The sequence below is a fragment of the Chiloscyllium plagiosum genome, unplaced genomic scaffold, assembly GCF_037043375.1.
Source record: "Chiloscyllium plagiosum isolate Xiang-an unplaced genomic scaffold, Cpla_swu_hap1 HiC_scaffold_3, whole genome shotgun sequence".
In the NCBI taxonomy this organism is placed as follows: domain Eukaryota; kingdom Metazoa; phylum Chordata; class Chondrichthyes; order Orectolobiformes; family Hemiscylliidae; genus Chiloscyllium; species Chiloscyllium plagiosum.
In genome coordinates, this window is record NW_028270141.1 from 106,017,559 (window position 1) to 106,032,917 (window position 15,359).

The window sequence follows — 15,359 nt, forward strand, 5'->3', positions numbered from 1 at the left end:
GTTCGACAAGGTTCCCCATGGGAGACTGATTAGCAAGGTTAGATCTTATGGAATACAGGGCGAACTAGCCACTTGGATACAGAACTGGCTCAAAGGTAGAAGACAGAGGATGGTGGTGGAGGGTTGTTTTTCAGATTGGAGGCCTGTGACCAGTGGAGTGCCACAAGGATCGGTGCTGGGCCTTCTACTTTTCGTCATTTACATAAATGATTTGGATGTGAGCATAAGAGATACAGTTAGTAAGTTTGCAGACTACACCAAAATTGGAGGGGTAGTGGACAGCGAAGAGGGTTACCTCAGATTACAATAGGATCTTGACCAGATGGGCCAATGGGCTGAGAAGTGGCAGATGGAGTTTAATTCAGATAAATGAGAGGTGCTGCATTTTGGGAAAGCAAATCTTAGCAGGACTTATACACTTCATGGTAAGGTCCTAGGGAGTGTTGCTGAACAAAGAGACCTTGGAGTGCAGGTTCATAGCTCCTTGAAAGTGGAGTCGGAGGTTGATACGATAGTGAAGAAGGTGTTTGGTATGCTTTCCTTTATTGGTCAGAGTATTGAGTACAGGAGTTGGGAGGTCATGTTGCGGCTGTATAGGACATTGGTTAGGCCACTGTTGCAATATTGCGTGCAATTTTGGTCTCCTTCCTATCGGAAAGATGTTGTGAAACTTGAAAGGGTTCAGAAAATATTTACAAGGATGTTGCCAGGGTTGGAGGATTTGAGCTATAGGGAGAGGCTGAACAGGTTGGGGCTGTTTTCCCTGGACTGTCAGAGGCTGAGGGGTGACCTTATAGAGGTTTATAAAATCATGAGGGGCATGGATAGGATAAATAGACAAAGTCTTTTCCCTGGGGTCGGGAGTCCAGAACTAAAGGGCATAGGTTTAGGGTGAGAGGGGAAAGATATAAAAGAGATCTAAGGGGCAACTTTTTCACACAGAGGATGGTACGTGTATGGAATGAGCTGCCAGAGGAAGTGGTGGAGGCTGGTACAATTGCAACATTTAAGAGGCATTTGGATGGGTATATGAATAGGAAGGGTTTGGAGGGATATGGGCCGGGTGCTGGCAGGTGGGACTAGATTGGGTTGAGATATCTGTCGGTATGGACGGGTTGGAGCGAAGGGTCTGTTTCCATGCTGTACATCTCTATGACTCTATGAAAGAGCAAGTAATAAGTAGTGCAGGTTTACAGTCGGACAAAGTAGAAGGACATTATTGTCTGTGGGACTGCATCTTACCAAAATCAATAATTTCAATAGAAAATGTAATAAAATTGAAAGGATGCAGAAAGTAAATATAATGTGATTGTTGAGACTTCCTCCAAATAATGTCTCTCAGATGATTTTCAGTAAAAGCATGCTTCAAGAGACAAATTAGTGCTTAAAACAAAAATGAGTTCAGTGCTGGTGCAAATAGGTAGTGCACAGTGGCAATCTGACAATAACAACCACTCCTTGGAATATTTAAGACCATGTTATCATTCAGAAGTATTGACAGGAGCAGCAATTGGGCTCAGTCTAATAGACACCATCAGAAACTCAAGTGTTTCATACTTTATTGAAATGTCACTCGTGCAGATCTCCTGTAGTGTTGAATTTAATAATGTCTCCAGGTTATTAGTCCACGTGATACAATGAGCACCAAATGAAATAAAAAAGGGGAAACTAAAGACAGATGTTAAAAAATACTGCTAATGGTGAATTGTTTAAAAGCCAAAGACATATTGTATTTCTAAACAGGTTATCGTTGTTTTATCTGCCCAACACCACCCCCCCAAAAAAAAACAACCACTATATTCTTGTCTAACAAGCATTCTCCTAAGTGTCTTCACCTGCACTATAATGGTTAGTGTATCTTGTGACATTTTATCTATGAATTCAGGAATTTATCTACTCCCCACTCAACTCATTACCCCAATCTTAACCATTCTATGTTTATCCAGTACCTTCAAATGTATCATCCCTTAGCTTGAAATTCCTGGGGTGATTTTCACTGCTTTGCAGTAATGAAATGACAAAGACATCAAAGTGGATTGCAAGCAGAAAGCTCTGTTCTGAATTTGGCCAAATGCTAAGTATCTAAAACTCCCATCTGTTTCTGGTCCTTGGTACTGTCGTGATTGTAATGAGATCAGCAAGGTGGACCTCTGAGTAGGAGTTCCCTGATTGGGGCTGTTAATCTGACCGAATCTGACAGATATAAACAGGAGTATCAGGGGTTCATTCACTCTGAGAGTCAAGGACTCTCCACGTGTAAATAAAGGGTGACTTGGTGACGGGATACCAGCCTGTGTGGAGTTACTTCAGTTACCTTTTAACATAGTTATCAAGCTGGGTTGGAACCTACAAGTGTCTAAATGTGTGATAGAAGGAAAGAAGCCCATTTCATCCCAACTCCACAAAAATAACCTGGGCTGCTTCTGCACTATTTTATACCTTCAACCGCAAGGAACTCCATGCCAAGATTTCAACCTCCCTGCTTCCTTAGGATTCATAAAACCAAACACTTTGGTCAAATTTCCAGTCACCTAATGTCGCCTGTTTAACATTGTGGCAAATTTTGTCCGGCCTAACTCCTCTGAAGCCTTGGGATGTATTACTACATTAAAGTTGCTAAAAAATGAGGAACTGTTATTCTTGTTTAACCAGTTTTAAATTGGAATACAAAAGAAAATAGAATTTGCCTACACGTACAGTATCATTAGTCATTTAAAACTGGTTACATACTATGCAAATGTACCATAAGTTTTAATATGACATATTTTCTTGAGATCAGTGTTTTCACCCACACTCAAAGTGAATCTTATGTCCACCGTGATCCAGAGTGTACCTTTTGCTGCATAATAACTAGATAAGTAACTGTAAAACACAGTACTTATAATGGAAAATCCTTACTTATACTTACAAACATATATTTGATATGTATTATGTTTAAAGCACATATACGATTAGCATTCTTACTCATACCACAAAGTAACCTCTCCTTTCTTAAGGCAATGTATTAACTGAACACTCTTGCTGAACTAAGGCAAAAGCATGAACAAACAATCTTATTTGCAGAAGATGCCTCTCTTATCCACTTATAAATGTTGTCCACCTTTGACCCTGCATCAATATATCTACTCAATCTTTCTGCTTGATTTTGTTCCTGCCAACTATTCCATTGATCTCCTGTGTAGCCTTCTATCTCCCGCTCCGCATAAAATTAAGCATTCCAAACTCTCCTGTCCTTATCTCTATGCATATGAAGTCCTGTTCACCCATCATGCCTGTGTTCACTGATCGCTAAGTCACAGAAACAGACCCTTCGGTCCAACTTGTCCATGCCCACTTGTCCCATTTGCCAGCATTTGGCCCATATCCCTCCAAACCCTTCCTATTCATATACCCATCCAGATGCCTTTTAAATGTTGTAATCGTCCCAGCCTCCAAAACTTCCTCTGGCAACTCATTCCATACATGCACCATACTCTGCACGAAAAAGCTGCCCCTTAGGTCCCTTTTAAATCTTTCCCCGCTCATCTTAAACTTATACCATCCAATTTTGGACTCCCCTACCCTGGTGAAAAGAATTTGACTGTCCACCATATCCATGCCTCTCATGATTTTATACGAGGTCACCCTTCATCCCCCAGCCTATTCAGCCTCTCCCTGTAGCTGAAGCCCCCCAAACCTGGCAACATCCTGGTAAATCTTTTCTGAGCCTTTTCAGGTTTAACAACTATATTGACGCTTTGAGTGGCAACACCTCAAAATTAAAATCTCACCTTTGTGTTTAAATCCTTTCATGACCCCTTCTGTACAGCCTTTCAAGAACTCCAATTCTGGTCTCTTACAGCACTTTTTCCTGAAAGGCCTGTCTCATGAGTAATTTGTCATTCCTAGGTGTGCATCCCTCTTTGATTTTGTAGGTCTCATTTTCTCCAGCGTTATTTCGAGCCGGAGTTGAAGTTCTTGTATCTCTACATGGTGAGTCTGATCTGTTTTATGTGCATATTTCCCTAAATGTTCCTGTAAACTGACAATCTTATGAGATAGACACAGTAAGCGCTGCAGATGCTGGAAGTCAGAGTCAATAGATATGAAGCTGGAAATGCACAGCAGGTCAGAGAGTAGGAAAGTCAATGTTTCGTGCTGAAACCCTTTGTCAGGTCCTTTCCTGCTCCTTAGATGCTGTCTGACCAGCTGTGCCTTTCCAGCTTCAAATTTTTTAAAATAAAATCCCTACAGTGTGGAAATAGGCCCTTCGGCCCAACTAGTCCACACCGATCCTCCGAAAAGGAACCCTTTCAGACCCATTCCCCAACCTTATACTTACCCCTGATTAATGCACCTTAGCTACACATTCCTGAACACTGTGGGTAATTTAGCATGGTCAATTCATCTACCTGCACCTCTTTGTATTGTGGGAGGAAACCGGAGCACCCAGAGGAAACCCACACAGTCACGGGAGAATGTGCAAATCCATTCAGTCGCCCGAGGGTGGAATTGAACCCAGGTGCCTGGCACGGTGAGGCAGCAGTGCTAACCGCTGAGCCACTGGGCCGCCACATCTATGGACTCTGATGAGCTAGAGCTAGTCATTCATCCTATTCCCTTTCCTTCTCTTTTAGATTTACATCCATCTTTATACCTTGAGCAGAAGTTTCCCCTAAAGACTCCAACTCACAAATGATATTCAAGTTTAAATCTATCCTGAATCCAGCCTTTTCTGTTTGAATTTTCATCATCTTTTCACAGCAGAGAATGGAGATTTTAGCTCCACTAATACTGAAGAAAGTTCCAGTATTCTGTCATCTTCAACTCTGCAAATGTTACTTGAATAGTCTGCTCCAGTTTCATTTGTCTGTCTGATGTCTGACTGATTCTTGCAAAGATACAAATTAGGAGAAGCAGGCCATCCGGCCCATCAAGTTGCTCTGCCATTCAGCAAGATCAAGGCTGATCGGTTTGTGTTTCAAATTCCACATCTCCATCAATTCCTGATAGCCTTTGATTCTCCTGCCTTACAATGTCTACTTAATACTCAACTAAAGTACTCAATAACCCACCATCGTCCCCTTCTGTGGCAGCGTGTTCTCAAGTTGTGCAACCTTCAGAGAAAAATAAAGTTCCCCTCTAGCCTAAAAGGATAACTCTTAATTTAAGACACCGTCCCCAAATCCAGGACTCTCAAGAGCTAACCTCTTTTCCACATCTATCTGGTCAAGATCACTCAGGATCCCATCAACTTCAATTGAATCACCCCTTGGTCTTCTGAACTCTGGTGAAAGCATGCTCAGCTTGTCCAATCTTTCCTCATAAGAGAGTGATTTGATTAGCAACTATCTATTCCCTCCAACACCAATGTTCAGCAGCAACAGTGTGCAAGGTTTACAAGATGTACTGCAGAAACTCACAACGGCTCCTTAGACAGCACCTTCCAAATCTTCGACCGACTTGAAAAAGGGTAGAAAATACATGGTAACACCACCATCTGCAAACTCCCCTCCAAGTCATTCATGGTTTTGACTTAGAAATACACCGCTTGTCACTGAAACTTCCTCAGCATCGTGGGTGTACCTACACCAAACAGACTGCTGCGGCTCAAGCAAGCCCCTTCCCCACTACCTTCTCAAGGGCAACCAGGCTTAGGAAATAAACAATGCCCCAGCCACGTCCATGAGTGAATAAAAGAATACCAGATCCTCACCAACCTATAGGAATCCCTTGCCCAAGATCACCCTAACTGCAAAGAAGCATATGTGCTGATAACAACCAGTTTGAATATTTCTGACCGGTCAGGTGGAGGCAAATCGCAAGCAGTCAATGGAGCCAGAAAACCTGCTAATGCATCCATCACAGGTGCCCCATCTGTGCCAGTCTGTGAATCCATTATTAGAGACTTTTTGATCATCTCAGGACCCATAACCAAGAAAGAAAGTCATCCTCGGACCCATGAGACTGCCCGATAAGAAGTCGTCAATCAAGTGAGGGCAGACTTAAGGGATGTGTCTTCAGTTCATGCCTGGAGAAGTGGAATGTGGTTATGCTGGGATTGCATCTGATAATCTACCTCCTGACTGTGTTCATTCCTGCAGCCCTGCTGTAATTCCAGTGTAAAATAGACAGAGGGCTTTGAACACACTCTCTCAGCTGCTGATTGAAAGAAGTGGACCCAGTATTAAATTAAAGCAAAAGTGCCAATCCATTTTGAAAGGAAGCAGTTTCTATTATTAACAGAAGGTGTTCAAAGACCTTTCCCATTCCAGTCAACTGGCACCTTTCGCAGTGAAATACTAATTTAACTTATTACTCACTCATTCTACCAATACAGAAATACAAACTTAGAACCCCAATGAATGTCAACATCTATTTTCCTCCCATAATATTCAAATATAAAGCTTAGCTGAAGAGAATACTAAGGACTTTCTAACCCCCAAAATACTCCTACAATTCAACCTTGGAAAAGGGCCATCTAAAATACTCATTAACCAAGACAGTCAGAGCAGATTTCTTCAAGGAAGGTCACGTCTGACTGACATGATTAACTTTTTTGAGAACGTAGCAAGGAATGTTGATGAAGATAGTGCATTTGGTGCAGTCTAAATAGATTTTAGCAAGACTTTTGTTAAGGTTCCATTGGCAAACCGGTCACTGAAGTAAAAGCCCATGTCATTAAAGACAAAGTGACAAGGCAGGTGCAGATCTAGTTCAGAGCCAGGAACACAGCTCAAATTAATGCACTTGTTTTAAGGGTTCTTTGTGAATTTTCCTTGAGAGCGACATTTTGTTTTTAATCTTAAAGGTGATTTTCTGGTTTTCAGGGCCTCCTTATCCATTCTCACTAACTTCATTATTAGGTGTCCCTCAATTATCTAATGCAATTATGTAGTATCACTACCTTCTCTATTGTGTTAACTTTTTAAATTGGTTTCTTCTTTACTAATGGATAAGGTAGCACAAATACCAAAAATTGTATTCCTACATTACAGGCATTATTAGGTAATTAAACTTGAAATTTGCAAATGTATTTTATTAATTTATCATTGATAAATCTCCCACATGCTATCTTTTTCTGCATTCATCAAAATAAATAGTTAAATACATGTAAAAAAATGTAAAAATAATGCAAAATTCATCTGAATTTTCCAGGAATTAATATTCATGTAATTTGGCAGGATATAAGCTTATATTAAGTAGCCATGAGAATAGCTTCATAAAAGTTGAATGCAGGATGCTGATGTTATTGAAGGGAACAGTTTGTCAATAATTGTAGGCTTTTTGGGGCCTGTAAGGGATGAATCCATGAGTTATCCCACTTATTTTGAATGTCTGGCAAAGGGCATTGTTGATGGATGCTTTTGAGGTTGAAAAGAGCTCTAATTGAAATGTATTAAATACTATGCCAAGACAGAGTGATAAGTAGAAGTAGGGATATAGAAAATCGCAGGGCACAGATTTGTTGGAAAGTAGGGTCCGCGTATGTCCAGAAACTCCTATAATCGGGGAAAAAACAGTGGTTGCTGTTGCACTGAAACACGTGTCAATTTTTAATTTACAAGGGTGAATGAGATTTGAGATGCATAGAAATTATAAGAAGTGTCTAGTTAAAATATTCCAACTTCATGAGTATGCAATGCATTAGTTATGACAATGGCAATGCTATGGGTGTGTTCAGGGTGATGGTTCTTTGTAGAAGTGTCAGTTATTTTGACGATGACCTTTATTATTAAGTTGCAAACATTGTCTTGTATCCATTTAAGAGCTGTTTGGGCTAGGAAATAAGTGCTTTTCACGTTTGTTGTGACTTTGAAATTAATAATTCTACTAATTCTGCTTCGATGAAAGTCCGAATGCCTGTTGTGTCAACACCAATACAGAAAGTAACATTTCTATGTGATTGCACCACCTGATAAAGGAGTTAGTGACAATAAAAAATAACCCCCAAAAACCATAAAGTGACACTCAAAAGCAGCTCTTATAAGATTACTGTGTCCTGGAGGAGATTTTAGATCATCGAGATGGAGCTGATGAAAAACTCTTATTTATCAAAGTAGTAGTGGCGGCATAACATTTCAGACATACTTGAATATACATCTGAAATGGTTTAATCTACAAAGCTATGGATCAGGAGTTGCAAAATAGGATAAGGTTGGATATCTGCTTGTTGGCTGCTGTGAACATGACCACCTATGTTGTAAATTTCTATGATTCTATGAACGTGATGTTGGATGACATAGATATAAAAGATATAGAATCCCTAGAGTGTGGAAACAGGCCCTTTGGCCCAATAAGTCCACCGAAGAGTAACATACCCAGACCCAATCCCTTGCATTTACCCCAAACTAATGTACCTAACCTACACACCCCTGAACACTATGGGCAATTTAGCATGGCCAATTCACCAAACCTGCACATCTTTGGACTGTGGGAAGAAACGGGAGCACCCGGAGGAAACCCATGCAGACACAGGGAAAGTGTGCAAACTCCACTCAGACATTCGCCTTAGATGGGAATCGAACCCGGGTCTCTGGCGCCATGAGGCAACAGTGCTAACCATTGAGCCACCGTGTCACCCCCACACAGTAATGTGTACTTGTGTTACATGTTTCTTAAGTTATACATCATCCAAAAGGCTATAATTTACCATTTAGACTTCCAGATGTTTTTGCATTGTTGGGAGAGCCTTCACTGAAAACATACCTGTAACAATAGGGCTGCAACCTTTAAATAATAACGACAAGGTTAAAGTGACTGCCAAATAAATAATTTGGGATTCCAGTCATTCAAAAAGGTTATATAAAAAATGAAGCAGTCAATTAAACTCAAACTTACTTAATTAACTTTGGAAACAGGTGTCAATTCCTTGGTAGATTGCACCTATAAAAATTTGTCTCAAACATAAAATACTTTAAATCTTTGAACAGTTAGAAGTCATTTCTGGCTCTGCGTATATTTACACAGGAAGCCAATGTTAAAAATACAACAAACTTCAGCAATGAAACAGTGTATCTACAACAGAAGCACGTAGATGACAATACTAATCAAAACAGATACTTTATTTTGCAAGAAGTCAAGGTCTGTGATGACCACGTGGGTCTGTTTTCTCAGAGGATTTTATTTTTAAAAAGCGAGGCTGTATGCGTTCACTCTGATACTAATAGGTTTGCTAGTTTTTCCAAATACATTTCAGAAAGCGATCTCCCATTGCAGCTTTCAAAGTGTGAACCAAAGGAGCGTCTTTCACCACTGATTTCTGACCTTCACATTTGAACATCCCACAAAACTGAGACTTTGGCTTTGTTACCTTTCATTCTTTTCATGAAGGTCCCCAAACGTCTGCCAAAACTGGGCAGTCCCAGCCATGGCCGAAAAGCAGGGGTCGGATTTCGGATCAGTGAGCTTCTCCAAGATCCCCTCACAACTTCTCAACAGGTCATCGATTCCCAGATCCCTAAAGCAAAAAAAAAGGCCGACTTCAAAATCTTTAACTAACATAACACCAAGCACACACTCACGTTAATAAACTATTACAAATTCTATGTACTTTCAAATCTAAATGATTTACGAAATAATTACACAATAATAATTAGTGTACAATTCATAATAATGACAAAGACAGACACATACCCCTGGAACTTTAGGAATAGGTCAGTCGATATCAATTAAGATCATCCTCTGACCCTATGCACAAGGGTTTGAAGGTGATCTAACAATGAATGGAATGTCTACCAGATTTACTGCAGATTTCCACAGTCACTTTTCTGAGCAATGGACTGGTTCCTTCAGATTTGAATTCTTGTTAAAACATAAAGCAAAACCCTTGCAGAAGAGTTTAAATAAGGAAGCCAAAAGGATTGGCTTGTGATGGGAGGAGAATCAAAAATTTATGTGCGCATTGTTATGAAAACACTGGTCAATTGTTGGATTCACATAATGAATTGATGTATTAGTTTTCTGGAGCTGTACATTTCTACTTGTTAGTCTGATTCCACACCCTGCATTCACAAAGCAGGAGCTTAACTAGATACAAATGCTGGAAAGTTACTGTTTGGAACTTGGGATTGTTGGCTGCCTGACTGTTCCTGATAAATGGACTGCTGGTTGAGTTACGTCAGTCTTCCTGTGTCGAGATAAAATCGCAACTGGAGATATCTAACTTTGCTACTTCAGCGCTACTGTCTCTGAAGCTGCCAGGGCGAAAAGACAACTCCTCAGCTAGGTCTTGGCAGCTCTGGAAGCAGTGATTTCAACATCAGTATTGAGCCCCGGCCTAGTGAGAAGGGTTTAGGAGGGGAGCGTTGGAATGAGATCAGGCCCATCTCAGTCAGAGGCCTTACCCTGTTGCCGCCAGCACTTATTTAATGCCCTTCTCTCGAAAAGGTGACGATTCCCACCTCAATTCCCATCTAAACCCACCTGACTGGAAACCCCCCCTCCAGCTAGGAGCTGGGCTTCAATTTCAATGTTTTGGAATGGACTGTAAGATTTAAACCCTGAGAACGTATGCCCTTCATAACTTTATGAAGGGTGCATCGTTAACCTGAGGACTACCCCACAGCTACACTAGCCCGAGCTCCTCTTTAAAACTGGGGCTACAATCTCATTTACTTTGCAACAGTTCCATCGCACGCTAAACATAATCTGCAAAATGTAGGAAATTCCTGAGGTGAAGTATAATGTACACTTGGAGGGATTACAACAGTATTACTGCGGCTTTCTCATTCATACACAGCACCAGCCACACAAGGAATGTCAGGGGAGGGAAGGACATAGTCAACCTTCCCTTCAGTGAGCAACAATTTTCTTTCTGCCATTAATTACTTTGTATAGAAAAATGCAAGATGCCAAATGGTTCACCTACTCACCACTTAAAATCACCAATGTTCATTTCTGATATAGAAGATACTGTACTCTAATCTTAGCATTTTAACACTGCACAGCATCCTCCGGCCTCACTTGGAAGACTTCATGTTTTTATATGAAAAGAATTCTGCGCAAAGTAGTGACATTTTTCTCATTAGGAGGAAGTATATACAAAGTATCTCTCGCTGACAGAGCCAGCTGTGTATTTCATAAAGACATCATGAAGTGTTGTCTCAGCGTGTTCAGAACACACAGTCCTACGTAACTAACTACTCATTCGATTTGAGAGGAGTAACTACAGACCGATAAATTTTAGCTTCACTGGATATTTGAGAAATGCATTTGTTTGTGGGTATAGCTGGGTGTGTCAGCATTTACTGTCCGTCACTAATCACTCTTGATGGAGTGGTGGTGAGCCACCTTGAGCTGCTGCAGTCAGTCCATGGAGTGGGTGCATCCATTGTGCTATTAGTAAGGGAGGCCCAGTGGCTGTGAAGGTGCACCAATATAGTCCTGGTGTCAGGATGGTGAATGGCTTGGAGGGGAACTTGTAGATGGTTCCTGTGTGTCTGCTGCCATGGTCTTTCTCAATGACAGAGATGACGAGTTTGGGAAGTGCTGTTAAAGGAGCCTTATTGAGTTGCTATGGTACATCTTGTCGAGGGCACACACTGCTACCACCGTGTAGTCAGTGTTGGACAGAGGGAATGCTGAATTGAGTGGTGTATGGGATGGTAATCAAGGTGGTTGTGTTGTCCAGGATGGTGTTGAGTTTCTATTAGTGCAGTGTAAGTGGTACCCTTTTTGGTAAGTGGAGTATATTCTTTCACATTCTTGACTTGTGCCTTCTGGATGGTGGACACTCTTTGGGGGTCAGGGGGTGAGTAACTTACTATGGCATTGCCAGCATCTGACCTCTTCTTGCAATCGTTCAACATATAGTCATAATGAGGTCAGTTTCTGATCAATGATTACTCCCAGGATGTTGACAGTAAGGGATTCAGTGATGATAATACCATTGAATGTCTAGGGGGAATGGCTAGATTTACTCTTGGTGGAGAGAGTCACTACTTTACATTAACTGAATGTAGTAAACAAAATTGAAAAGTAATATTTATATCTTGAAATCAAAACAATGACATTCGACAAAACATAAAAAACACTTGCTTTCAATGAGATGATGTGGTATGGTTACTACAGGAACTCTCTCTAAAGTGGTTTTTGCAAACAGATACTTTCTGGAGGCAAAAGCAAAATACTAGAGTCGTTGGAAATCTTAGATAACAATGGAAAAATCTGAAAATATTCAGCAAGTCAGATAGCATTCGTAGAAAGAGAAGGAACTAACAAGGTGAATTTGATGGGAGTGGCTTGGAGAATGCTCTACACTGTTGTAGTTATTTCCAAAATGCAATTCAGTTATTAAGTACAGATGTTTGGAAAATCATTGTAATGCAGACAGATATCTGGACTACCACCCCCAACCACATTGAAACCAAAAGAGATGTATTTTTCTACTGTAATAGCACCCTCTTGGGGTTATGTGTCCACCAGAATAAACCGGTTCAGGTCAGCGTTGACTCTTTGCAAGCTGCACATTGTTGCATTTCTCATTTAGGTTTGAATGGAACAGCAGTGCAAGTGTTCCAAATTGGTAAACATGCTCTTCTCAAATGAAAATACTCGGCCCAAAGGGGAAGTAGTATTTGATGTCATTGCATCACAAATTGGCAATTTTGTTTTTGTTTATTTATCACTGCACACCTCATCCTATGACTGGTAGAATGTCAGCTGAATTGTTCTTTAGAAAACAGCCTGGAATGAGGTTTTCATTGCTGAAGGCACATTTACCACAGTCCGCAGAAGGAAAACAACCTAGACAGAAAGAGAGGCATGATGGGAATAGAGAAATAAATCTGAGGATTGAACCCGAAGGTTAAGGTGAAAGAACATCATCATAAATGGTTCAAGTGGCTAAAAGGGAATGGCATAAAAATGTGTGATCCTCACACATATCAAGTCCAGATGCTTGATCGTGGATAGGTTAGTCTTGCAAATGGAGTTTATATTTTACCTTCAGAGATTCACGAAGAGGGGAGATAAGAGAAATCAAATGATTAACTGGTTGGGATACTAGTACAGGACCAACGTACCAACAGATTCAAGAACAGCTTCTTCCCCATTGTTATTAGCTTTAGAACAGACCCGTCATAGTAGAATTGATCTTTCTCTGCACCTTCTCTGTCCCTGTAACACTGTATTCTGCATTCTGCTCTATTACCCTGCTATATTCATGTAAGGTATGATTTGCCTGGATAGCACGTAAATCAATACATTTCACTGTATCTCAGTACATGTTACAATAATATATCAAACAATAATTACACCATCTCAAGCTGCACCTTAAACCATTTCAGATCAGAGTCAGAGTAAGAGTCAGGAGACATATCTGCTGAAAGAGAAAATTCAGCTGAAGGTCAAAGAAAAAAATTGATCCTGTTAAAGAAAGCCTCTCCTCATTCCCAGGTCAAGGGCAGTCTCGATTCTTTGCTCATTTTTGAACATCGGAATCAAAAAAGGAGTAGGAATAGGGTTCAGTTAGATTTGTAACTAAATGGGAGATGGGAGATGTATATAAGTTACATGGAATTTTGAATGTTGTGTAACATTTTCACTAAGGAGGAAAGAATGTTCAGACATACATTAGTACGCAGTTTGCCAATTCAAAAATGGGTTGGCAGCAGCAATAATACACTAGGGCTGGCCTGAACAAGCTGAGAGTGGGACTTTCACTCAACCACGGATACGTCCTGGCCAATAGCCAGCAATTGATAAGAACAAGCAATGTCAGAACTCCACAGCAGCTGCTTCTGGGATGCCAAGAGTCTCGAAGAGAGGCTCCACTGAGACTATACTTACTGTGAAATTCTGGATCCGCGGTCAGGGATTATTCAAGGATCCCAGTGAAGTTGTGGTTGCAAGAGGTGTCATACCTGGGTGAAGGTGGTAGGGAGAGATGCACAAAGGTAGGGTTACCATTGGTAGATGGCCCTGATAGACATAAGGAACCACCAAAAGGAGGGAACCCTTTCTTCTCACACTTCCTTTCCAGGTATAACAAGAAACAGGATGGTCATTTTCCTTCCACCTTTACTCACCAACTTAATAATGGCAGAGGCAGCAGGAGGACCTTAAATGGCCTTCAACTGCCAGCTGAAGGGTCTCAGAAGGCCTGAGAATAGGCAAATGGACTGACAGTTTACTGACCCACTGTAATATCAGGCATAACGTGAGGTGCTCAGGATGGCGGTGGGCTAGCTCCCCAATATATTTACATGCTCCTGCATCTTCAAAAATACCGGTACATAGTCATGAAAATGTCCCCCAGTGTTTCAGATCTATAACCTATCATTAGAACTGGCAAAAGTTGAGAGACCTAATACATTTTGAGGAAGTGAAAGTGGGACGCAGTCAAGACCGTAAGAAACAGGAACAGGAGTAGACCATTTGGTCCCTCAAGCCTGTTCCACCATTCAATAGGGTCATGGCTGACACCACTTTTCCCCATAACCCTGATTCCCCTGCTGATCAAGAATCCGCCTTAAATATACACAAGGACTATGCTCTCACTGCTCTCTGTGGCAAGGAGCTATAAAGAATTAGAACCCTGAGAAGACATTTTTCCTCATGCCTGTCTTAAATCGGAGCTACTCTATTCTAAGACTGGTGCTAGACTCTGAAGAGCCCTGTATGTCTCAATGAGATCACCTCTCATTCTTCTAAACTCCAATTACTCCAAATCTGTTTAACTTTTGCTCATATGATGATCCCTCCATAGTGGGATCACCCTTCTGAACTGTCTCCAATGGAATATATCTTTCCTTAAATAATGGGATGAAAACGGCTCTCAGTACTCCAGATGTAGTCTCGCCATCATCTTGTACAGCTGCATTAAGACTTCGCTACTTCATACTCCAAACCCCTTGAAACAAAAGGCAAGGTCTATTATAAGGTGGAAGGATAAAGGGATTGGAAGGTGAAAAGGATGAGGCAAGGCCAAAGGAAGTGATAATGGGACAAGCAAAACAACAAGATACTGCAAGAGGAGCTGTGCATAGCAGAATCATGAACACGTGCTATCCAAAAGCAAAAAGGACACAAGACAGTAAAACCAAAAGCTGTGAAGAAAATAATAGGGGCAGAGATAAAGTCATTGCTGAGCTCAGGGTGAGAGTGTACAACATGGTGACTTCAGTTCTATCTACCTGCCTGCACTCGCCTCTTCCATAAGTGTTTCTCCCTTGTCAATCAAAAATCTGTCCAACTCTGCCTTAGATACATTCAGTGACTGCCTTCATTGCCCAGACCTTTGGAGTATAGGAGTTGGGACGTCATGTACAGAACGTTGGTGAGTACTGTGTGCAATACTAGTCGCCCCGTAACATGAGGGGGTTCAGAAAAGATTTACCAGGATGTTGCCAGGAATGGAAGGCTTGAGTTATAAGGAG

At 41.1% G+C, this 15,359-nt stretch overlaps 1 protein-coding gene and 1 long non-coding RNA gene across 5 annotated transcripts in view; one reads left to right on the forward strand and one right to left on the reverse strand.

Annotated features, from left to right (window-relative positions):
• The window catches only part of LOC122548370 (actin-1), a 114,766-nt gene that overhangs the window by 63,124 nt on the left and 36,283 nt on the right, over window positions 1-15,359 (reverse strand). For all 4 annotated transcript variants that reach the window (XM_043686929.2, XM_043686928.2, XM_043686931.2 and 1 more), the window contains one exon: window positions 9,293-9,439. In XM_043686929.2, the coding sequence (XP_043542864.2) occupies window positions 9,293-9,439 (147 nt within the window). The remainder of the gene's footprint in view (window positions 1-9,292; window positions 9,440-15,359) is intronic.
• The window catches only part of LOC148150634 (uncharacterized), a 43,816-nt gene that overhangs the window by 26,747 nt on the left and 1,710 nt on the right, over window positions 1-15,359 (forward strand). The window lies entirely within an intron of this gene.